The 26434-nt window shown below is 36.7% G+C and overlaps 1 protein-coding gene across 1 annotated transcript in view; it reads right to left on the bottom strand.

Moving 5' to 3' along the window:
• The window catches only part of RNGTT (RNA guanylyltransferase and 5'-phosphatase), a 171081-nt gene that overhangs the window by 96311 nt on the left and 48336 nt on the right, over window positions 1–26434 (bottom strand). Inside the window, exons 10-11 of the mRNA XM_074538269.1 lie at window positions 25839–25910; window positions 11366–11530 (exon numbers count right to left, since the gene is read on the bottom strand). Coding sequence (XP_074394370.1) covers window positions 11366–11530; window positions 25839–25910 — 237 coding nt within the window. The remainder of the gene's footprint in view (window positions 1–11365; window positions 11531–25838; window positions 25911–26434) is intronic.

Raw genomic sequence — 26434 nt, 5'->3', positions numbered from 1 at the left:
TTAGAGACAAGGTTCACATTTCAAACATTTCACAAAGAAGCAGATGTAACTTTCAAATATTTCAATGTGTCCTCAAAAGATATCCCACAGATACAATTTTTTTATCAAATGAGACCATGCCATTTAGACTAGACAGAACATTCCAGAAGGGCCACAGCAGCAAGAAAAAATGTACTCCCTGTTTTCTTTCACAGGAGTCTCCTTTCAAGGAGATCTCTGCATCCTTGAGCACTTGCGAAAGTATTTGACCAGCCAATTTGACTGGCTGCTTGCCTCAAAGTGGCTCCTTCCAAGTAACTCTGAAGATCCTGAAACCACAGCCCGTGGTCTCAGGAGTGTGACTTAACACATGGTCATAAAGTAAAGATTTCTGCTTCATTGTTAACATTCATTTCCCTCTCAAAACCACAAATGATCTCTCATAAACATGATTTCAAGTTTTCCTCTAAATGACCTATAAAAATGCTGAAAAGCAGACTTTCAATAATGTAACATGACCTGGTTTCCCCTGCATCAGTCTCATTTCCTAATCAAAATATGATATGTTACCTTACATCAAATAAATAGTGTAAGAACAGTATCAGCTGAAGTGTATCTGCATCAGGGTAATGTCCAATAGTATAATGCATCCTCCTTCATTAGTCATTGTATTCAGCTATATTTATCTTACCAGCAATAGAAGGCAAGAAAGAAAAAGCATCATAATAACTCAGAGTACTGTCAGAAAATTACAGCTTATATTAAATATTCTAAAGCTAATATGCTAAGAAAAAACTATGAAGTAACAAAATATTTCCTGGCCTATGTCAATGATCTAAAACATGCATAAAGGAAAAGTAGGATCAAAAACTGTAGAAAATAAATTAAAAACTGAGCTCTCCAAGAAGTAATTGCTTAAAGAAGTTTCCTATGCTAATTAGGCACCAACACATACTGAAGATAACTGCTACATTTTTAGTAAACCAGCGAAATTATCTACTTGCCCTAACTGCATAAGGAACACAAAGTATAAACTTCTCACTTGCTCATTACTTAAAAAGAAATTTCATGCTTTTGGGCTGTAAAATCAGGGCTGTAAAACTGTACGAAAATCCTTTAAAAAATTCATGCTCAAAGCTCAAATCCTAGCTTTCACACAGCCATCCAACTCAAGATGCTAATTCAAGACAAAACCAGAGAAAAGCTGCCAACATTATTATGTCTGTATGAACGCGTACATATTGAAAGCACTTGATGTTCACCAGTAACCCAGTAACTAAACAAAAAGAGTAGAAGTCAAATCCCAAGGTTCACCTGTTTAACAAAATCACCACTGTTTTGAACTGTGTAATCTCTGGCAACAGCTGAATCATATGGTGATGAAAAATATACCAAATGACTGTGTAAAGACATATGGAAATTTTTCAGTTGATAAAATTTTTAAATATATATTTTTTATAAAATATTATTTTATGGAAAACCTTTCAATTTGTTAATTTACTAGAAGCTCTGAAATCAATCATACTGAAAGACTAAAAATAACCTCTTTACTAAGTTAATCATACAGAACATTTTGGCTCAAAAGATATGAAAAACACCTAATTATGGCAATAGATTTGTTCCCTATAAGAATGAAAGCAGATAATGGCAGCATTGTGAGACTGATGTTCACTAATATGATCAAGAGACTAATTATTATCCATGAATCATTTGTAGCATTCAAAACTTGATTAATGTCAGGTCAAGTTTAACATGTGATAGGTTTTATTAGTAATGCTCAGCTATCCCACAGCTTGTCAATGTACACGAGTGCCATCTGTTAGGTGTAGGAATAGCCAACAGCCACAACAAAAACACATTGGCAACAACTGGTCACTGAAGTATGTTTTAAAAATTCCATAAGGAATACCCTAATAATTTTAAACACACTAGACCAGAATCCAGCACTATAGACCTGCTAAGGATAGGAAACTTGCAGCCCAAAAGAAGTGAGCGTGCAAGGCATGTTTCTCTCTTTTGAAAGGTCAATCAAAGGTGTGTTTAATAATACTGAATACTTCACAGACTGACCAGTTTCTAGCAACAAACATTTTTTTGCTAGAGGAGCACGTGTAGCTTCCTGTCTACACTCCTCCATGGATGTTTAGCAAGCATTGCTGTACAGAATACACTGCTTTACCCTTTTGAGCATCGCTCATGGTATTCAAATACACATGGTCCTAACAGCTCATCTAGCAAAACACTGTTAGAGGATGCTCAATCTGAAATTCATATTCCACAAAAAGCCATTCACTGACAGTCTTCCATTTGTTTTAATTACAGATAATGGAGAAGAAATCCTTTAGTGGGAGGGTCACTTTCTTGTATTTCCCAGCACTTTGTGGAGGTCAGATTTACCAGGGGTCACCTCTCCATGTACAGCCCATGATAGCAGGACAGGAATCACCTGGGCACTTCCAGTGAACCTCCACAAGCTCTGCACTAGTAACAGCGGGAGCAGCAAAGTTGAAATAACATGAAGTGGCAACAGACAGGTGCATGCACAGAGAGGAAGGAAGGTGACCTAATTCTGGGTTTGCTCTGGCAACTATGTACTCCCTTCTGTCTACAACTAGTTAGAAACTCAGCAGGAGCATTGAAAGAAACATTTACATATCTCATTGGTACAACAGTCCTCTCAGATGTATTATAAACATGTTCTCATTTGATGGCCCTCCTGCATTCCAAGTGGATGAAGCTGAAAGGCTGCAGATGTAGGCTGCCACCGGTACCTGCAGTCTGCACTTTGGCTCCAAGCAGTCTGTTTCCTGCTGAAAAGTGTGACGTGCAGGGCTCCCAGACTCCTTTGTGTCAAAGTCAAACATGTAAAAGTCAAATATGCTGAAGACTTAGTGCTAGTCAGCAGACCACAGACCAAAAATAACATAATTTCAAGAACCACAACCACTGCAGAGTGTCTTCCTCAACCATTTGCCCATATAATTTCATAGTCAGTGACTGACAAGGGCCCAAACTACTAGTGACTGGTCATTAGCATTCTAATGACACCACTCTTCATTACCTTTTAGAACAGCAATTCTGCAGAAAAGTCTCCACTGGAGTCCATATATTTTTTCCAGGAGAGAAAAGCAATAGAAATTCCAGTTTATACTCATGTGAGAGGGAATGAGCAACACCTCCAAGAAACAAAGCCAAAGAGATTCAACCCTGTAGCTTGCTTTGTGCCATGAGGCACCTCTTAGGAAAAAGCGCCTTGAGGTGCAACCTTGGATATGAAAGTCTAAGTACCACATTAGCTTGATTTCACTACCCAGTCACATAGGAAAAAAATGCTGTTGTGGACAAGAGAAAAATACATTGTGAGGGTGGCAGGAAATCAAGTTTGATGGTTCTTTTTTTTTTTTTTTTTATATCCTCTTGGCTTTGCAGCTAATTCACTAACAGCACTCTTCAAATATGCTAATAACACTAGCTGTATGCCATATTTCTTAATTATTTGGAGACATCTTAGAAAAACCTAGAGCATGCTACAGTAAGAGCCCCACTGAGCTGTCACCCATGTGCTGGTTCTGAGTGAACAACTCCAAAGGTTATGCACCTAATATATTCAAAACAATACCCAAGAATAACATAAGCACTATGTGTGTTAATGCTTAATTTGACAGCACATCTGCATTCCTGAATTCAAAATAAGCATGAGGCATTTCTCACTGTCAATCTCTTCTCAAAAACACAATTGAGAAACTGACATCAATTAACTATGATGTTTTCAAATGCTTCTTTCAAATAACAGAAATAAGCTCCTCCAAGAAACTTTGATTTTTGTGATAGCTTCAACATTAGAGAAATGTGAACTCCTTGAAACTTTGTGGGAATGACCCTGCCAAACAGCAATATTTCATATTTATTTTTCCTGACAAAGAAACAGCAATATATTTCATGGCTTGGCCATTTCATGTACTGTGCTCTTCACAGTTCTGTTTCAAACTGCATGGTGCCTTCATTTTCTTTCTTTTAGGCATAGGGATGTCACCCACATCACTCTCCCCACGCTCTCCTACCTGGAAGAACACACCCACCTGAGATGACAGTGTTGCTGGAGACAGAGGAGATTCAATAGGCTCCAGTAGCAAATGCTTTGATCTATTTACACATTAGCTGCAATCTATGACGTTCCTGAATGGTCAAAAGACACTCAGTAAAGTTTGTAATGTCTTCAACTGAGCAAGGCTCTCATGACACTGATGCCTGCAAGCTCCCTAATTCTCTATGTTTTACCAAATACTAAATTTAATAGTTCTTCTGATTTCAAAGGAAAGAATGGCACTGGGTTGAGTACAATGGGGTTGAATGATCTTCCACTGTTACATACTTGATACGGTTTATCTGTTACCCAGCCCCTGTGCAAATCTGCATAAACTGTTCCAACCTAATCTGGTCTCTGGTTGCCAAAATCAAGGATAGGTCTGTTTTAATTAAGTCAGATAATTGAGGATTTTATTTTATTAAGCATTTCTAATAAGACTTGTCAACAAAAACAAAACTAAATATATAGTTTATACAATAATTCAGTCAGACACAAAACTGATATACAAGAACATAATGTTTTCATACATCTACTGTTCCAAGTCCTGATGCAAACTGTGCTAATATTTTATACTGGGCCTGAAGCATAGATTTTAACACAAAAATTAAGGTTTAACTTTATATTCTGGATGTTTAAAAAATCAGATCCCTCTGCTATGCAATGGCACTTCAGGGCTTTATTTGCTACAAAGTTGAAACCAAAACTGTAAAACCATAATAGTAAAATGTTAAGATTTTGTAATTTCTTTATTTTAAAGACTAATTTTGTTCAAGGTCTGGTTTGGGGTTTTTTTCTCAAAATTGAGCATATTACAAGAAAAGAAACAGCTAGCAGCAATGTCCTATAATCTTGCATCATAATGAGTTGCTTTAAATTTCACCCCCATCTTTACCATTTTCTTTGTGCTTTTATTCATTTTATCCAAATTAAGTGCATGTCTCTTGAACATCATTCCAACAGGAGAAGGCTGATGGCTTCCCTGTGGAGCTGCATTGCCAGAAGGCAGTTTGGAAAGTGACAGGCTGTGAAGTGGCACAATGGACAATATTAAACAGTTGCCCCTCAATTAATGAGTGGAGTGACCCACTTAGTCACCACAGCTGAGTCTTCTAACTAATTCAGAAGATATCAAATATACAATTCAATTGTCCATACTGGCAAACCAACTGGTAAATAGGTCCAAACATATTTGCATTTCCCTGGTTTGGTAATACACCATAAAACTGAAATAAGAAATCATTGTTAAAGACACTTTTCCTACTTAGAAAGGTATATTGTATTTCCACTGCACAAAATACAGAAGAAATAATTTACAAAAATGTTAGAATGTTCAAATCTAATGTTAAATTGTTAAAAGCTAAGCTGAATATGTAGTGTCCTGATGTTTAAACTTACAGTGTGCACCAAGTAGAATACTTCAGCAATACAGCTTTATTTTTCCACAAGTTTCAATGCTTTCTTTCTCCTATGATAGTCTGACAAGTCAAAATTTAATTACATATTCCACATCTGACTCATTCTACATTAATTTATTTGTACCACTAGCAATATCTAACATGGGCCACAAGTTATGAGAATAATCCTTCATGGAAATATCCAAGGCTGCTTGTTTTAACTTCAGTAGATCACTTTCTGAAAAATGTGACACGTAACTAATGTGTGAATAATTTCTTAAAGAAAAAACTTCTTTCCTAACCAAAATACTATTGTACTGAAATATTATATTTGACCTTCAACATCATAAATAATAATAACCAAAAGCAAGTAGCCTAATCCTATTCTGTTTACTCCAGGAAACAAACACAGATTCTTCTTCATGAATGGGTCTCCTTAAGTGACTCCAGCAAAGCAAGGAGGCTGAGAAGTTACCACAGCTGAGTCAGTGTTTGCCCTAGCTTGAGGGAACCCAAATCTAAGCTAGTAGCTGATGCTTCCCTGTCCCACAGAAAGTCAAGGAACAGTCAGAAGCAGCTGGGCTCCCCACCACTACTGGCCTGCAAAGCCTCTGCTACCCCCAACCTCCCACTGACAGAAATTATATTTACCGAATAGTATTCACATCATTGCAGTGCTGCAGCTGGCTGCATGAAATAGCTGCTATCGCAGACATTTTTTCATAGAAATCTTTTCTTTGAGATTTGTGCATCTTCTGGGAAGCAGAGGCCCCAGAAGAAGAATGTAAACAATTGTTATCGGCTGCTGTGAAATGTAGCAGGTGCTCCTGTGATTGGATCATGTTCTGTGTTTACAATTAGGGGCCAATCACAAGACCAAGCTCGGGGACAGATTCCCTAAATACAGAACTTTGTTATGCATTCTTAGCTATTCTATTCTTAACTTAGCAGCCTCTGCAACTTCTCTCCTTATTCTTTTTAGTATAGTTATAATGTATTATATATCATATATCAATAAATCCAGCCTTCTGATCATCTAACAAGATTCTCGTCCATCTCTCTCACCATGAAGACCTTATCAAGTCGCTGTAATAGCTGCAGTGCAAGCACTGAATTTCAAATGGCAGTAACCTACATTCAGCTCAAATCTGCAGTTTGGTCACCTATTTCATCTTACAATTTACAAAGCTACCAGTTGGGCTGATTGGCTGTACTTACCTCTACAATTCATGTGGTAAAATAACTTTGAACAATCAGGCTGAAGTACTACATGCTGGGATATAAGACAGCTGCCAAGATTTCAAATTCTAGTATAAGAGTAAGGTAATATCTTTGCAGCTTCTTATTCCTTATTTGTTTACTAAGTTCCTCAGGTCAATGATTATTTGTGTTTACAGAAGAAAAGCATGCCAAAAAGAAGATTTAAGTGATGGTTACACCAGCACAAAAGTATCTCAGGGTGAAATAAGGCAATACTGCCTTTATACCAATAAGCTTTCCATTCTTGGGGAGATGGAACAGGAATAAGTGAGGAAAAAATGTAAGACATGAAAAATAAAAACAAACAGAAACAAAATGGTAGAGGAGACATGGGTTAGAAGACAATTAAAATGTGATTAGATGATAAATAGGCCAAAACCTTGGAATAGAACAGATGGAGTGAGGAACATGATGTAGGCCAGCCATGAAGAATGGCTGCCAATCTAGGTCAGGAAATGCAGGATTGAAAGGTGAGCTGATTAAACTACTCCTGAAGGCATAGAAAATCAACACAAAAATAAAAACAGAGGAAACAGGTCTTCTTGGCAATAGAAAACCTCCAGATGGTAACATTCTCTCTCCACTGGGATGGGGGTTTCAAGATCTTCAATAGACAGAGTATTTGACACTTCTGCAACCACCATTGTTGCCATTCAATTCCTCAGTCCCATGACTGCAAAGCTCCTCCTCGTGTTGTCTGTAGGCAACTTGGAGATGTAAGACAGGGCCTTGTCATTTTCAGTCAGTTTTGGTTAACAGCTCTCTTGGCACACACAGATGAGCAATGTCTGCATATTCTGCCCTTTATCAGGGTTCACTCTTTCAGGGCATGCAAACAGTACCTTACAGCTGCTCAGCTGCCTGCAAAATACATGAACAGCAGGAAAGTGTGCACTTACATGTTCTCCTGCATCATCAGAAGTCCACAGCCACTTAATTTTTCAAAGCAAACCATCTCAACAGGAGCTATACCTTCATTGGTATAAACTCTAAACCTTCCACCTCTCCTAACTACAACAAAAGCAGTTTTAAAAAGTAAAAATAAATTCCAAATGTCAAATATACAAGGAGAACAAAGTAAATCACCTGTCAGTTAACAGATTTGACTGAAAACTTTTAAAAGGATCCCAGACCATTTAATCTTCCAGCAGAAATTACCTTCTCTCTAATCCCTCTAGGACAAGCTGTCATTTTAAAACCAGATAATAGTCTAAAACTGACAAGTCATTGACATACAGTGTGCTAACATTTGCAAAAGGTTGTTCACTTGACCTGTATCATTATTTAACCTTTAGCCTTTTGTTCCATTGAGAGTGATGGGCACAATTCTCCATGGGACCACAGACTGCACAGAAAGGAACTTTTTTCCTACTCCTGCTAGACAGAATTTTCACTAGACAATGGGCTTTAGTGAGGACATCCAGACTGAGACTGTCCACACAAAACAGCCTTGCAAGAGAACTGTGAATTGGTTTAAGCAAGGAAAGCCAAGAATGGACCACTTCCAAGAACATAATTATTTCTATGCACCTGTACTTCCTGCTCAATATAATAAAAATAAAGTCTTGCATAATATTCCTGTAAATATAAGGCCATGGTTCAAAGCCGACTAGTATGAAGCATTTAAAGCATCAACCTAAAACTCAGCTTCTTCCACTGGCTGCTGCATTCCTTACACAATGGGTGGGAGAATTTGACCATATCGTCTCCTTAAATTCTGATGCAAACCAATAAATGCAAAAAAAAGCAAGCTATGCAACAAAAGTGACCAATCATGCAAACGTAATGATAAACACCAAAAATTCAACTTTGCTCAAAATGTCTAAAAGAACCTGGAAGTTACATTAAAAGGAAGTTCCCAGCTAACACTAAAATACTAATCTGTGTTTAATTGATTATAGAGGAAAAAAACTTTAGTGATACTGCTTTCTTCATCAATATCAGAGTTCAACAAGGCAATATTTTTAGAGACACTGAGAATATACAACCTGCTCTCCAGTGATTGTTCGTTTCTTTGGTCTTACCACTAAAACTCAGTCTTACAAAAAATAACAGTCCATTCCATTCAAACATCTTAAAATAACCCTGAAGGCAATATTATAAAAACACAGCTTTCATTTCCAAAATCCAAAACTAAATCTCAAGACACAACTACAAACACAGTCATACTTTATAATTGCACTTTAAAAGTGCATTTCAATTCACAGGAAATTGATTTCCAGATTTCAAAAAAAAATTAAAATCAGTCAGTACCTAACTCTGGCATTAAGTTCCAAATCCATAACTCGAAGAACATTTTCATTAGTGGATGTATTATATAACACAGCACGAAGTTTACTGCTGTTTCAAATAATTACTTCCCACTTTTTCACTGAAAATAACTAAGTCTACATGGAAAACACTCATTTTTTCTGGTATAATTAAAAGTTTTTGTCACTTTTTCTGCTATTAAATATAGCAGCGAGGCTCCTGGCCTTTTGAGTAATCTTCCCACAGTCCACACAATCTAACACACATTTACTGATACATTATTTTTATCAAAAAGAATGGAATGGAATGTCTTAACTCAGATCATAGAAAAGAATGAGGAGGGAGGCTGTAAAAAAGAGATCTAGAGCATTCTCTTGTGAAGTTCAAACTGCATCCTGAGAACGTATTTCAAAAATTAAAGCTTCTCAAAACAAAAATAAGATGCAATGAAGTACACTTGATTCTTTTCTTGATCCCAAGTAAACCCCAGCTACACTGGAAAAAAAAAACTACACCAAGCAACTTCAAATCATACTCCAAAAGTTTTGATGAGACCCATTCTGACAAGGTACGGGTTTTCCACCTTTTCACGCTTGAATATGCTGGTGTAATCCAAGATCCATCTTATCTGTGACCAAGGACTGCTACCCTCCTTGATCTTTGACAACAACAAGCCCTGGGGGTGACTTAAGAAGCCACATCTTCTCTCAGTGAAATACACTGCAAACAAAGTAGGGAAGAAATCCAGACTTAAAAATATCACAGCTTTTCTGAGACCACTCAAGGGTGTAAATCTTTAAGGATCTTGTAATGGTTTTACCCCAGCCAGCAACTAAGAACCACAAAGCTGCTCACTATAGTCAAGAAAGGAAGGATCCTGTTAGATCCTTCCTAAAGATGAAAGAATCCAACTCTTCTTGGAAAAGAAAAGAAAAATGTCTAATTGAACATAAGGACAGGATCTACCAAAGCAGGTCCCACTTGTCGCTCTTTAGGATCCATTCAGCAGCACCTGTCTCTGGAGAGGGATTGATGGATATGAACAGACTTGGAGGACAGAAGGAATTCCTCATCTTTCTGCAGACCTTGCTGTCCTGCACATAGAGTTGGCAAGCCTTCTCAAGACATTCATCACTGATGCAAGAGGAAGTCTGCTCGCTTTTTCAGCTACACTGATGAGGCATTCATCACTATGTTTGTTGCTATAGTTGCAGAGATGACTAAATAAAAATAGGATAAAGATCCTTTGGGTAAAACAATACTATTTTTAAATAGTCTTTTTTCAGGAAACGGCAATGCTTCAATAGACTGGACTACTGTTTATAGTCTATTCTGACCATAGATAATGAAAAATTCACAAAGTTATGATGAATATGAAAATGCAAGGCTTTTTTCATTACCCTAAGGAAGTGTTACAGGAATCATACTCATCAAGTTCACAAAAGTAATGAAATGGAAAGAGTATTTTGAGGTAAGTAAGAGCAACATAATTCTTAGTTTATATATTGATCTTTTGTGAATATATTTTTATGAATACTATTCTTTTGAGCAGATATAGATTTGAGATCTATTTTGAACTAATAATTATTTCTCTTAAGTGTTTACCAATATTGTCATAGATAAAATTCCACATCAATACTGGTACTGCTACCTAAAACTCCTTACAGTTATCATAGGGCATACAAACAATTCTCAAATATTGACATAAAACTTCTTGCTTATTGAAAACAATGATCAGATTTCAAGCCTAAGAAGCTTTCTGCTTTAAGAGTAGTAAAAAGAACATATGTCACTAGGTAAGACTGATTTAAATGAGGACAAAAATACCCTATAATGTTCACTATACAAAAAGAAAAATGTATAACCTAAACTCCAAAATGTAGAAGGCTTCAGAGTCTGTCATGATTGAGACTTAAAACACCTACCTCAAACCAACCAAAAAAAAAAAAAAATCCAAGGAAAAAAAAAAAACAAAGAAGCCATACACCAACCCCAAATATCCCAATAAATTAAAAGCATATGGATATTCATACCTCAAAGATGCTTTTAAGGTGGTGGAAACACATTAGGGTAAAAAAATTGTTGACTGAACTGCATTTGAAACACAATCATCTCAAATGCAGATTACAATGTCCCTAAACTTTCACCTGGTACCTTAGATTTATTGATATCTTCAAAAACTGTTTTCTAAAAGCGTGAGATAAGTAATAAAACCAAAAAAACCCACTTTTCAGAATTATCCCAAGCTGCCAGTCACCCCACAACAATTGCTGAAGATTTGGTTAGCAAAGGAACTCACTGGAAGACACAACAAAAATGCTGAGGGAAAACCTATACCTACCACTGTTATACAGCCTCAAGTACCACAACATAAAACAACTGAAATCAAGCTTACCTTTCTGGAAGTGTAGATGTCAAAAAATGGTTTGTTTCGAACACTGAAGGGTTCCTGTGCTTTGTCAATGAGACCACTTTTCATCTTTTCATGTCGTGGAAATATAATCTCCTTCTCTATACATGCAAGTCGAACATTAAAATCACAGTCTCCAACAGGCTGACCCTGCCAAATTACAAAAATCAGCATTAAAATCAAACAACAAATTATTTGAACAATTTAAGTTTTCCTAACAAAATATACAGAAAACTACAGATACATAGAATTATCAAGTTACTAAATTTTTCCCCAAATGTGTGATTTTCAAACATTTTTTCCCGGGTTATAAGAGGTTTAACCAAATCAAAGTTCAAAGAAAGCTAGAAATCTGTAATATGCATTCATGCATACATGAATTAAACACTCAAATACCTTTAAAGTTAAGCAAAATAATTGAAATACTCCCTAATTATAGCTTTTATATGGCAGCTATACTTCTCCACATAGCTTTCCTCTGAAGTCATTTAGATAATTTTGCTCACAATACTTTTAATGACAAAGCAATGAGATTTACACATTTAAGTGAGCGCCTTGCTCTAAGTGCAGGATATTTATGCCTTGAAAGAGACATTAATTAATGTTCATTTTTCTGCCATAGAAAAGAGAATAATAGGTGCAGTTGGAAAATGTGCCAATAAACAATGGCTACAAAAACCTGCAAGATATTCAAGGGCTCAGTCACAAAAAGGCAGTAAAACCCTTCACTAAGCCTCGGCAGCATATCCTGACCTTTCAAGATCTGAAATAAACCAGCAGCTTTACATTGCTCTTTCTACATTTGGTGCATTGCACCAGATCAGTATGAGCATTCAAAATGCGCATTTGTCAGATTAGTAACGGCTTGCAATGGAGTTCATTATATTTTGAGCATTAGATGGTGAGGAAAACACGCTATGGATATCACTAGAACAAAACAAGCAACTGTCAACTAATGAATTCTAAAGCTCATTTCAATCAGGTGTCACTTTCACAGCAATGAGACACAAAATTCATAGATTTGCACTGTTACAAGTGTGATTAAGGACCGAAAGTTATTTACATGTGATCATCCCTCATTTTGCCATCTCATTCACAAAGAAAATAATTTTCAAAACCCATTCCTTTCATGGCCTATAGGGAATAAACTCACAGAGCCTTGGCTTGCAAACCAGAATTCTTCAAAAATTGAAAGCAATGAGCAAAGGGAACTGGGGAGACATGGGATTCAAATCATCAGTGGCAGCAGTACAGCTGAGCAGAAGAACCTCCTGCACTAAAGGCAACTCAAAGGAAAAAAGCACTGCTCCAATATGCTTCACAGAGGATCTGAACTGGTCAACTGGAAAGAAGGCCAAAAAAAAAGGCAAAATGACATTCTGATGAGGCACACAAAGGTAAAAGAGCAAGAAGTATCTGAACAGGTATCTCAATTAGGAGAAAAACAGAGTGCCTATTTAAATGACATGAATTTAATCAGTTCTTTCAAAAATCATATTGGCTTTCACCAAAACCTTTGACATTTCATGTTCCCAAAGCAGCATTAAGCTTGTCTTATTTTTCTTTGCTAGCATTAGAACCTACTAGACCTCTATCATAAATCCTCAGTTGTTTATGGCAACAGCTTTAAGAATTATCTATTGCTCCCATACCACATGTAACTCACAACCACTTTCTTTCAGGACTGCTTCAGTCTACACAAGAGCAGGCAGCCCAGCCACCATCAGTCTGCGGGGAAGCACATCTTGTACAAAGCCTGTGGCAGACACCAGGGGTGAAGTGTCTCCTAATCTCTGTTCACTGATCCACGCTCATGAAGAAGAAAGCTCAGCTGGCTGTAAATGTTGCCTTCAGTGCTGTCCTCCTTTCGAACATGAAGGTCTTATCAGTAAGGAGCCATTCAAATGAATGGAAAATTAAGAGTATGGAAAAATCAAAGGGGCAGGAGAGTGGTTCACTCTTTATTCACTTCTCACAGAATACAGATGCATGATCTACAGATTTTTAAGTGCCACAGACAAAATGTTGGAAAATCAATCAATCAATCAATCAATCAATCAATCTTTCCTTCCTTTTTTTCTCCCCCTATGTATAGCATACTTGAGTATTCATCTATACAGTGACTGAGCTTGCCCTGGTTTGTACATGTAATTAAAACACAGAAAACACATCTCAACCCCTGTAACAATTGATTGAAGAACTGACTGAAGAATTCTTTCCTGGGAAATGTGTATATATATTTTTTATCACTTCAAAGAACCCCCATAATTCTCTAGGTAGATTTCAGCAAGATCTAGTGCACATGCTCTCTTCCCTACAGTATCTTCTCCACTCAACCACATTTTATTAGTAGGTCTGAAAAAGCAAATTAACTAATTAATATTTCATACATTTGAGCTTCCAATAAGCCAATAAGCAGTTAGGTTATTTAGAAAGCTTTTTCACAATGACTCTTTCAAAAAATGGTTTTGTACAGTGATTTATATTTCCATCCATAAACAATTAAATTAAAAGCTAAGGCAACTTCATATGCACCATAAACCAGCTGAATCACTTCCTTAAAATATTCCTTTCACTTTTCTCATCTACTTGGAACTAATTATTTCCTGCAGTTCTGCCAATCATATATTTCTATTTTAAAGCTTGTTAAATAGAAGGGTATATTACCACTAGGTTCCATCAAATAAAGGTCAAAGCTAGGTTGACATAAGATCATATGAGAAAGGAAAACACTGACAATGCTGCCAAGCTACTTCTTCATCAGACTAGTAAACTAAGAAGTCAAAGAGTATTTCATTCTTACAAAAGCACAGGACATTAGCAATAAGAAAATAGCACATAATTGAATTTAACTGAAGGACATACCGAATAAAAGCAATATTGTAGGAGAGTGGCTCTTTCTTTGTTATTAGACATTTCCCATAATTACAAAAAGGTGTTGTGAATCTACTACACATTTATCCCAGACACAGCCAAAATCCTGAAGTGATAAAATTCTTAGCTTTAGCAAATAAGTAGGAGGACAATGTAGGCTGTAATAAATAATTCAGAGACCTTGACAAAACCAGGAAGAGATTATTTAGTGTATAAAGCACACATTTAATAATAGTCAAAAACCAAGACATTGATGCATCTATAATCTAAATCCAGGCATTAAATAATAGCATGTTTTAGGCAATACAGATGTTTCACAAACTTAAGCATTCAGATAATTAAGATCTTATTCCAATATGTAGGTTTTTAGTCGTCTGAGAAGGATGAGGGTCACTACTGCTGGACAGCCAAGTTACTGAAGTACATAAATTGATAATTCCTGCTCTAGATGTTTTTAACCTAAAGAAAGTGTGTTAGCAAAGGGTAAAACAAAATTAACAAGTAGCATGTATCTCCTACCTATGCCAGAAAGTTACACTTCCCTCTCACTGTAAATAAAATGTATCCTTAAGCAAAATATCATTTAGACAAGCCTTAACAGAAGAGTCATCTGTTGAATCAACACCTCTTCCTCAAGTAGCTGAGCTTTCTTCACCTGTTGAAACTCTGTGCATTGCACTAAGGTCACAGCATGGAGTGGGCTTGCAAAATATGGTTTTGATGCTAAAACATCCTCCACACAACTTCAAAACCTAACATGAAATTTCTACTGAACTTTGAAATCCACCCAGGACTCAACATTTCTAAATTTAAACTCCAGTTATTTCAAATTAACTTCTCAACAGAAATCATACATAACGAGTCACATATGAATCACAAATATAAATGAATTTAAAACCACTGAAAAACAGGGTCTGCAGCTTATTTAATATCCATTGCCTTGAGCAGATGGGGGAAGGCAATTTATTTGCTGAATGGAGATTAGAAAAAAGCAAAGGAAAAAAAAAAGAAAATTAAAAAATTTTACCACCAAAAAACCCCACCCACCCAACAAGACCGGTCCCTCTAACAATGCTCCAAATGGGTGCCAGAAGACAGAATTTGGACAAGTGTCAGGCTGTGCTCCTGCCCTCCATCCAGTTCACAGAGACCACATGTTGAAGTTACAACCTCATGCTACATCAGGTGAGGAACTCAAACCCCACGTCACTGCATCAGCAAGATGGCAGGAGTGGCGAAGACGGGGATAAGAGGCTAATGTGATTTCTGCTGCACATCCAGCCTCTCCCTCCACAAGGAAAAAGGTATCCCTGAGGATCTACCACCATCACCTTCCACATCTGAGTTTCCCTTCTCCTGTGTCTCTAAGGTTACCTCATGGCCACAGCTCAGTAAATTCCATAATCCTTACATGGAAAGTCCTTTACCTAGATGGATGCAGCAAACACACCATGCTACACAGGCACCAAATTCCATAAATGTATTTTGTCTTTGATTTTGGTATTTACGTGCCTTTTTCCACAACGCAGCTATAGCAAAAAGAATAATGCCTGGGCCTCTGCACACAGCTGATAACCACCATGGGCCAGGATAAACTGAGAATATTTCTTCTTTTCCTCCATGAGATATGGCTGAAGTGTACCCACCAGCAAAGCATGCTCCATTTGCTTCTCCAGAGCAGGACCTGAGACATGAATAATTCAGCACACACACAGAGATATACATCCATGCACATCTTCACTTACTGAGCCAGAGCACAACATATGTCACAACTGTCTCAGCTTTAATGATTTTGAGAGGAGAATAAAGAATAAGCTCAGCCTGATATTCTACCCTGTGTTTAACGTTATTACTGACAATTCAAGGCACCCACAGCTGACATCTGTATTCCCAATGAAAGCCCATTATTAGTTCTCCCGACTTCTGAACACCATGCAGTCTAATCTTTTTAGTTTTATATTAATGATCTGGCACATATTTCTCCTGATCATGGTTTTAGAGATGCTGCTTTTTCTGTACACACAGCTTTATATACAAACAATCCAAAGGTACTGTTTGAGTTTCCAAATAAGATTATTACTACATTCAATGCTTAAAAGGCTTTTTTCATTTCCTATGAAGTTTTCTTTTTCAAGCAGGATTAAAAGTAAAGTATCAGAGAAAAGAAAAACTGTATAGAAATATGACCCTTAAGTTCTTTATTTCTAAAAGGCAAAAGGCATGACAATCAATAAAATCTAAAAATTAATTTTAAATTTTTGGCAGTTATCTAACTTTAAAATTTTGGGGGTCTTTTAAATTTTTTTCACTCAAATATTCAAAACATGTATGACAAGGGCAAGGAATTCAGCAGTTTCAAAAGATTTCTAAAGTTTAACTTGGCATCAACAAGGTATAGCATGTGAAATACTGTTTCAATTGTAATAATACGACTACTGTGCTGCAGGAACATGATTACAATTTATATGTTGCTGTTTCTTACAATGGAATATTGCTCTGATTTACCATAGAACAAAAACAGTTTGAAGAATCAGACCTATTAAAAATATTGCTTTATTTAGAGCAACATATAGACATATATTAAATTACTGGTATTTCCTTAAAAAATAATCACTGAAAATAAATTTTAAAATGTACAAAGGAAAGAAGTTAGTAGCCAAAGGACAACACCAAGGTCTAACAGAATGTACAAATATATCTCCATGGGGGTTTTTTGTTAGTAAACACAACTTGAACAAAACAGCAGGACTGTCAAAACTGTGACTAAACAGATATGACCAAAACAGAAAAAGTAGATTGTACTACAACCATTGCTCTGTCCCTTACTCTTCCTGGATTGCTCAAAACTAAACAAATTCACAATAAAAACCACAAAACTCTGTAATTGAAACTGGATGATAAATTTGCACCACCAGTATAAAGGTAACATATACAAAGCAGAGTATTAACAATCTGTTGAAGTGACTGAATTATGATTCTCATCACCAATACTGGCAATAAAGAGGCAGAATTATGGAAACAAGCATGTAGCCCAGATGAAGACCTAAGCCCTCCCTTTTGAAAACAAAGCTCCTGTTAGGCACTGAAAGCTTAGTAGTTGCTATTTTCAGAGAACAGACAACTCAGTCAAATTCATTGATTGCATGTACAGTGACTTCATTTAGAAATCCTTCTGAGCCCTAAAAACCAGAACTCAATAAGGGAATTTTACTCGGACGTAAATTATTAAAATGAAAAGGAATCCTGTTCTGTCTAGACTGGTTGCCTCCCCTCAGGTAATTTGAGTAGATGAACTTCCCACTTCAATTACAGAAGGAAAAGTCATAGTTCTAAAAAATCCTAATTATAGAATAGATATGTCATTATCACCACGGGATATTTACACACAAAAAGACTGCATATGGGAATATAAGTTTTAATAATTTATTTTACACTGAATTTAGGCTATCTTCAAAGTCAAACACAGGATTTTACTGCTTCAGTTTTTTCTAATTATTTTTCCTAGTGCTTGTGTTACATGCAGTATGGAGGTATTCTTACCTTAATTGGACCACCTAGTTTGTGTTGCAGTCAATATTTTCTCTTTCTACTTCTACTCTCTTCACACTTTCTTCCTTTCTATCAGCCATTCACAATGACTCTTCATAGGAATAGCTATTGCTGGATTTTTACACAGCTGTCTTTATGAGAAAGAATTATCACTGCAGTGAATTAAAGAACCGTGGGAAAATTCCTTCATCTTGAAAACATTATTCAAGCCATTTCATACTTGAAAAGATTGTGGCACTAGTGTTTTTAGAATATAAATCACTTCATGGTATTTAAAATAAGACTGTCTAGTACAGTTAGTATGAAATCTTGTAAAAACTAGAAATGAGGGGGGAAATAGTAGTACAATCAGCACTTATTCACAACGACTTAGAAAAGGAACCACCTACGTTGCCTAAACCATGATAGAACTAAAAATTAAGCTTGTAACACCTGAAGACTTGCAAATATCTATCATTTCAGTACACAATCTGTCTTTAGATATCTAGTTCATTGTGGACATGGTTAACTTATGAGTAAGAAACACTGAAAATGCAATACTCATTTCAAGAGAAAATTATATTCTTCTTCATATTTATTTTAAATAAGAGAAATATTTTTAAAATCATGAAATTACAGCATTCACATCCTCTCCTAGACCAGGCTATTCAAACATGTTAGAATCATAGAATGGAGTGGGTTTGAAGGGACATTAGAGAGATCATGCAGTTCAATCCCCTGCCATGGGCTGGAACACTTTTCACTAGATCAGATGGCTCACAGCCTCATCCAGCCTGGCCTTGAACACTTGTGGGTATCCACAACTTCTCTGGGCAACCTGCTCCAGTGCCTCACGAAGCTCACAGTGAATTTCTTCCTACTATCTCATCTAAACCTGCCCACCTCCAGTTTAAATCCATTCCCCACTGTTCTTTCACTACAGGCCCCTGTGGAAAGTCCCTCCCCAGATCTGTTCTAGGCTCCTTTCAGGTACTGGAAGGCTGGAATAATGTCTTCCCTAAGCCTTCTCTTTTCCAGACTGAATAATCCCAAATTTCTCCCAATTAGGCATGAAAAGGAAAATATTAGTGAGGTCCTGCATTCAACCTCCTAAAAACAATCCTGAAATATACAGTTATTATATTTGCTACATCCTTCTGATTAACTTTGACTATTTCTTTTTCTTTAGTTCTTTTCCCCTAGAAACAGGAAAAAGATGGGAAGAAACAGGGAGAAAAAAGATGGGAAGAGACAGGGGAAAAAATGAAATATTGTTGCTAGATTAATTGTAAAAAAGGAGTAATTAAAACTAAGTTAGGGAAATAAGACATTACAACATTGGAACACTCACTGCTTCCATGTGACATTTCCCCAATACTCTATTTTGCCAACAGATTTTTTTGTTTTTAAATATGTCAGAAAAGAAAAGCCCAGTTTGAGATGTCATTGCCAGTACTGAGAAAACTGGACATAAAAATGCAACTGGAAAACCTGCCCCACTGTAAAGTATTTCACACCATCCACTTCAGCTGTGATTACTGCCACATTTTTGAGAGATCTGAATATTTGCTTGAGACAGAAGCTGGATTTAAGTCCACTTGGCACTACCTATGGGAATGACTATCATAAACTGTGAGCTGGAGATGGACACAGTTTTTCTATTTAATCATAAGTTTCTGTAGTGTAAGAAGAAAAAAAGAAGGCAAAAAGTGAGGGGTTTTAAAGGTTTGAATCATGAGAAGCAGAAAATTGTTTAACAAAGATACGGAGAAAAGCTCTTTAAGGGAATCTCCTAAGAACAAAAAAATTGGTTTTGGACTTCATTCTCCAAATTGTATTTCAGGTTTAAGATATCTCAGTTATTTTCATTTACAACCCAATTCAAACTTTCAGGTGTGACTTTGTATTTTTTTATAGCAAGTTTCACGGTTTGCTGAAAAAGTATCACATCAGAGTAAGCAAGTAAGAGTACAGACAACAAAGACACAAACAACTGAAAAATATAAAGGATTTAGTATCATGGTAACTTCTAAAGCTACTCTTGGAGAACTACTTGTCTTATATCCCTCTCCCAGGAGCAATACTGCCTCTTTCCCCTGAGAATTAGTGATAATGTGCCATCCAAAAAGTTTCTGGAGAGATGTGCTTCATGTTGAGGTATAAGAACACTTATATTCTGAGAATAAAACAGGTGTGATAGAATTTAATTAACTCTCTTTCACTTACATAATACTTTATTAAGACTTATTTTGGAAAATACAGAAAACAAACCACCTTCACTGTGATCCATAGTGCCCCCTGGGTTGGGAAAAGGAAGATAAAAGTAATAGATGTAAGGGAAAGAAATAAATAAACGGTTATTGTGGAGTTTTTTTCACACAAGCTAACCAACAAGTAAAACAGTCAAGCTTCAAGCTAATTACAACACTAGAGAATGCTCCCCAACAACAAGTAGCTTGTTAGATAAAAAAATAAGAGCATGAAAACAGGAAATACATCCTGGTCAGCATATACTAATTATCACTCTTCAACAACAATCTAAATTATGCATGCATCATAGCAAAGGACATTTTTTTAAAGGGATGCAGGAATGAACAGAAATGTTACTTTTCAGTTGCTGTGCACTTTACTGAAATACAAGGAGTAACAGTGAAGCAAGCACAAGGTAGCTGTCTGAAAGTTTACCAAAGAAATAAGATTTTCAAATTGTGGTGTTCAGATGTACAAGTCGGGTTTTTAATTATAGATAAAAGGTGATCAACAGGGAAGGGGAAAGAGGCAAGAAAGACTTGAAAATAACAACTAGCTGTGATACATCAATCCTACTTCACAGACCCAAAAGCTTCTGCAGCATCACTCCCCTACTGTGTTGATTCTCTACCCTACAAGACACCATTTGTTGCTCTTCCTATCCTGCAAAAATGCTGCCCTTTTGTAATTTCAGGATACTCAAATGCATTATCTGACCAGGCTGCCCTTGCTCTCAATAAACAGCACCATAAAAACTGGAGGAGGAAGAAAAAGCAAACTTAATGCACCTCTCCCAGACTGAAGAGCAGAAAGCAAAGCAAGACAGAACTGAGCGGATGGTCTGTATTTCATTTACCTGACAGCCCTGAGCCATGAAGGAATGAGGTGATACATATTGAGAACATAACACACAGCATGAGCACCAGTACAAGCATTTGGGTGTTTGTTAGGTAAGTCTTCACAAGAAATTATCTAAAGGGTACAAGAACAAGAATACCCATAGTGCACTTACTGTTCAGAGTTCTATTAGTACTATTAGAAATAAAAGCATTTTAAATGTTTAAATGTTTTAAAATGTAAATGTTAAAGTATTTTCAGGTGATACCATTTGAAAAGAATTCAGAATCAAAATTAAGGGCAGGTGATTAGCAGGCAGGTGCGCTTGTCACAGAAGAGATGCAATTAAACACTTGCAGCATCTCTGAATTGTGCCCTTAAAACTTTCACAGTATAAGTTTAAGATAAGGTTAATAATAAGTGAGAGACAGCATGGACTGTCAGCCTTACATTGCTTTAAAATGAGGTTTGTAACAGAAAAGCCAGACATGGTAATGTTTTACAGGGATTTAAAACAAACATTTTTCATGCATTAATTCAATGAGCACATTGGCTGTGAGTAGGATTTACGACCAGGATATCTGTTTACCATGACAAATTTTATCAATAGCAACAGCATTGCTACACATAATGACACCCAAAGAAATCTTGATCTTGACTTAATTCAATGCACAAAGTATTAGCAAATTTAATCAAAATTCTATCTCCTTTCTACGCATTCAAATAATTATTCTTTTTCAAGCATTCAGTCTATTCTTACCATTGCAATCTGGTCTCACAAAAACTTGGGTAGAGTTTAAAAATTTAAAGGCCAGGGTTAGAAAGGAAAAGGAAAGTTGTACTCATTTTCAGCATCTTTGCTAAGAATGCATTAATTAGATCCTACATCATGCCAGTGTTACTGTTTGTTACTTAACTAAGGAAAAAAATATTTGCTGAAGTTTAGTGTCCATACATTTACAAGTAACTACTGAATATTATCTAAGAAAAAGCTTCTCAAAACAAGGCTTTTGAGGAAGAGCTGTCTCCAAGATAACAGGAGAATGAAGCCACATTTTTCATGGACTGTTTCAGATGAAAAGGGATTTGGATTTGCTTGCATTTGCTTCTGGGGCTATTAATTATGCTACTGTTAGCTTCCTCTGTTCTATTAGAATTATCCACCAAATTATCTACCAAATTTGAAATTGTAGCTATACAGCTGCAGTTACTACAATGATGGACTCAATCACACACAGACACAAATCAAGAAGCTGAAAAGCAACTTGCACTGCAGGGATTTAGCTCTGTACTCATTAAGACTAAACACTATAAGGAGTCTATTAGCTTTTTCTGTTCAGAGGAATATGAAAAATCCAGATTTCTTGTGTGTGGAGCTCACAAAGGTCGAAAGGCACGCTTATTTCACTAGGATACAGCTTTCTTTCTATGAATTTGACTTTAGCAGGTGAGATGAAAGCAGTGAGACAGCAATGTCACATTCTGAGGTGCTATAAATAACAATCAACGCCATGCTTCAGACTGAAGAAAATTACAATAAAAAATCTTTTTAAATCTGAAGAATCATTTGTTTTTCTTGACACAAACATCTCTTGCAACAAAATGGGATGTTATAACCTTTTAGAAACTAGATGTCACAGAAACAATAACTCAAGGAAATAGTGTTCTATCAGCATCCTTGAAGACAGACTTTTGCAGCAGCTATACATGATAAGCATCAGAATTCAATACAAAATTTATCATGGAAAGAGACAACAAAACCAACTGACATGTTTTGCTCAAGAGCTCAAGTACAGGTTTCTCCCAACCACTGAAACGAAATTTTTATGTTCCCTTCCTTCTAAGACTTTCCTGTAGAGACATCCATTGCCAAATACACACTGTGTATGTCTGTCTATTCTCATAGTTCCCTTTGTTTCTTTCTAGAATGCTGCTAGAGTTTATTCCTGACACACTACAGCAAAATCAAAAAGCAAGTCACAATAAACCTCACCAGTAGCAACATGGATTAAAATCTGTAACAGGTAGGTGCTTATCCACTCACTTTCTCTGCATTATGAATGCAACATTTCAGAAGGAATATTCTGACAAAGCCAGAAAACTCTGCAATGCTTAGCTAGCAAAATAAGTCAAGCACTTGAGAATAACCTCAGCTAAAAATATCTTAGTTCACGAGACCTGACTAAAAGATGAGGCTTGCCTGAGCAAAGGTGTTTATCAATAGGGTTTGAATGTGCATTTCCCCAGCTGCAAAGCTGCATCCAGAGCAGAGAAAGCGGGGTCCTGTGGAGGGTGAGACAGGGGACATGCTGCAAATCTTGTAACTCATGATGAACAGCGATACAGTAACTCCATCATTCACCTTCAAGACTCAACTGCTTTCCAGATCAAAACAAACTCCCAAATTCCAGAGCCATTTCTGATTTGGGGAATTTTTGGAGTCTGGGGGTTTGGATGTTTGTTTGGATGGTGGGGAGGAATGTTCTGGTTTTGAACAGGACCAAGGCCTTGTGTAATTATTTTATTTGAAGATCTGCTAAAAAAATGAACAAAAACCTAACTTACACAACTTAAATAGGAACTTACCCTTTCTTGCCACTTACAAGTTATATTACATTTACGTCTCTTGGTGATAAAATTCTGTTGATCATTTCTTGCCAAGCCAAACATCCTTGGGTGCCCATTTTTATAATTAAGCTTCTAAAATTAACCTAAAAACAGCAGTGCTTTTTAATCTTTATAGTAGGCCACTGTTAATTACTTCTTGCAGCTAAAGCCCTGCTTGTATTCATACTGATAACATTATCTTAATTTGTCCTTGACTTTAAAAAGTATTACATGGTAACCAGCTCCTCCTCTCGTTCCCACAGCTCTTAAAAACCAAACAAAACCAAACACTGCCCAAAAGAAGACTTTTCTTAAACACTGGCAATTCCCTGGAAACCTACTGATGATTTTTCCTGTTTGCCAAGTGGGATTCATCATGTTAAGTCCAGACACTTCACTACAAATGAGGGTTTCCTCTCCTTCCACGACAAAACAAAGCTTAACCAAAATAATTACGAGGTTTGAAAAGTGTTATTTTGTGCTTTTATATGCACATCTCGAATCTAACATTACATGTTTACTTCAAAGGAAATGTAACAGCAGTGAATGGCAGGTTAGACTTAAAAGGAGAGCAGAGAGAAGGCAACACATGAAGGTTAATAAATATGGAACCACAGCAGGTAAGAAGATGTAAAGAAAAAATGAGAACCCATGAGTGGTTATAAAAGACTGTGTTTTTCAGAAGAGTACATGGAAATCTTGCTTAGGGAAAAGTCTTCATGGTAGGAGGGATCCAGGAAACTAACACCTACTTTTCAGAAAAGGCTAGAGAAAGGACATCCAGATACAGAATTAAAATGTGTTAACAAAAAGCTTCTAGTCCTAATCTAACACATCTTCCCCACAAACTACTCCTTTTAAAAGCAGCTGTCCTAAGTCACAGTATGACTACGCTTCCAAGAATACCGAAGTAGTTTCTGGTGACTGGTACCATGCCTACACTTGCAATTCCCACTTACACTGAGTGACTGAGCTGAGTAGTACCTTACTCAAGACTGGAAGAGTCAACTGTAGTTTAGAAAGGCTGAAATGTCCTCTGTTTTACTAATACTGCTTTTGTCCTGTTGGATGCACTGAAACAATAATTATTTTTCCAAAAGCATTAACACCCGTGTTTTCTCCACGGGCTATTTTGACCAAATTTAACACATTGTTGTGGTTTAAGTACAGTAGGTGCTAGACCTTCCACAGCCAGTCACTCCCCTGGAATAACATGAGGGGAAAGAATCAAAAGCGTGTGAGGAAACTCAGGGTTTGAGATAAAGAGTTTCAAAGCTATAGCAAAAGCTGCACATGCAAAAACAGCAAAGCAAGAAAGCCATTCATCACTTCCCATAAGCAGGCAGGTGCTCAGCCATCCTCAGGGCAGCAGGGCTCCATCACATGTAATGGTGACTGGGGAAGACAAATGCCACCACTATAAACATCCTTCTTCCCCCAGCTCTATATGCACAGTACAACATCACATGACAAGGAATGTCCCTTGGGTCAGCTGGAGTCAGCTGTCCTGGCTGTGTCCCCTTCCCTTCTCCCTGTGCACCCCAAGCTTACACACTGGTGCAGCAGGGTGAAATAGAAAAGGGCTTGAAGTCATGCAAGGGCTTGAGTGCTGCTCAGCAGTAACAGAGAGTGTCCCTGTGTTATCAGCACTATTCCATGTTATGTGCAAACACAAAACCATGTGGGCTACTATGAAGAAAAGAATAACAAAAAGTCTAAATGACACCAGCAAGAGCCCCTTGGTGATATTCAAACCATTACTGTGTATGAAAGCTGGTTTTATAGAAAACAAGTTTCCTATTTCCAGTACTGTTAAACAGCTCTTTCTTGTGAACCCAATGATTTTATTCCTACACTCTATTCTGCTTTTCCACAACTTCTGCAATATATTTCCTCATTATACATTTTCCCTACAGCCTGTGTCACCAGGAGACCTTGCTATTGAGGACTTAGCAGAGGACCAGTTGCCTGGTTTCAAACAGAAATTTGAGAAGGAGTTGACAGAGCAGCCTAACAAGTACTGTGAAGCTCTGCTAACAAATACTCCAGGTTAACTCCACTGTCCCCTCTTGATTTCACTGCCTAAATAGTCTAAACCTGATGTAGAAATGGGAAATTTTCCAACAGTGTCTAGCAAACTGTTTCAAATGGCCATATTTTCTTGAGCAAGTGGAAATAAATCAACATGTGTTGTAAGGCTGCTTTCAATCTAAAGTCTGATACATCACTTGTTATCAAGATGCAAAATACTCAAATGATTTTGGTGTTTATATTTAATCTGAAGCCCTTACTTATATAAAAATATTAAAATTGAAGTAAGAATTAATAACTTATAATAAGCAATAAAACTGAAAGTACTTACATTAAACTTAATAATGTCATATATCAAGTACCGCGGGACAACCTGTCCATTAACCTTGTCGATGATCATTTCCTTAAAAGAAAAGAGAAAGCATTGGCATTTTTTTCATAAATACAGAAGAAGAATGTTGACACATTTATATATGCATATACCTGCAAGCATGATGCAAACACCAGCCACATCTTTATTACAAAAAATTTTACATCATCTCTGGATTATAAAAATAATATTGTGGTCTTAAAAGTCTCTCATTAAGCATTCAACAAAACAAACACCAGGAGGCTGTGCTAGGGCTTCCCATTCAAATTTGCAATATTTATTCATTAGTTTCCCCACACCTTTCAAAGTCTTGACTGAATAATGAGTTATAGAAACCTCAGTAAGAACTGTGATCCTAAGCCAACCAAGCACTACTGGAAATCTTGCCCACAGTCAGAAGCACAACAGTGAGGAAGTAAAAAACAAGCATTCACATTCATTGTCTGTGCTCAGGTTGGATCTTTTAATTTTGAAAGTGTTCTAGGCAGCACTGAGAGCTGCAATTTGCTTGAACACAGTTGCACTGTGACTAAAGAGGACGGCTCCTTCAGACACAA

The sequence above is a fragment of the Zonotrichia albicollis genome, chromosome 3, assembly GCF_047830755.1.
Source record: "Zonotrichia albicollis isolate bZonAlb1 chromosome 3, bZonAlb1.hap1, whole genome shotgun sequence".
In the NCBI taxonomy this organism is placed as follows: domain Eukaryota; kingdom Metazoa; phylum Chordata; class Aves; order Passeriformes; family Passerellidae; genus Zonotrichia; species Zonotrichia albicollis.
This window is presented reverse-complemented; position numbering and strand designations above follow the sequence as displayed.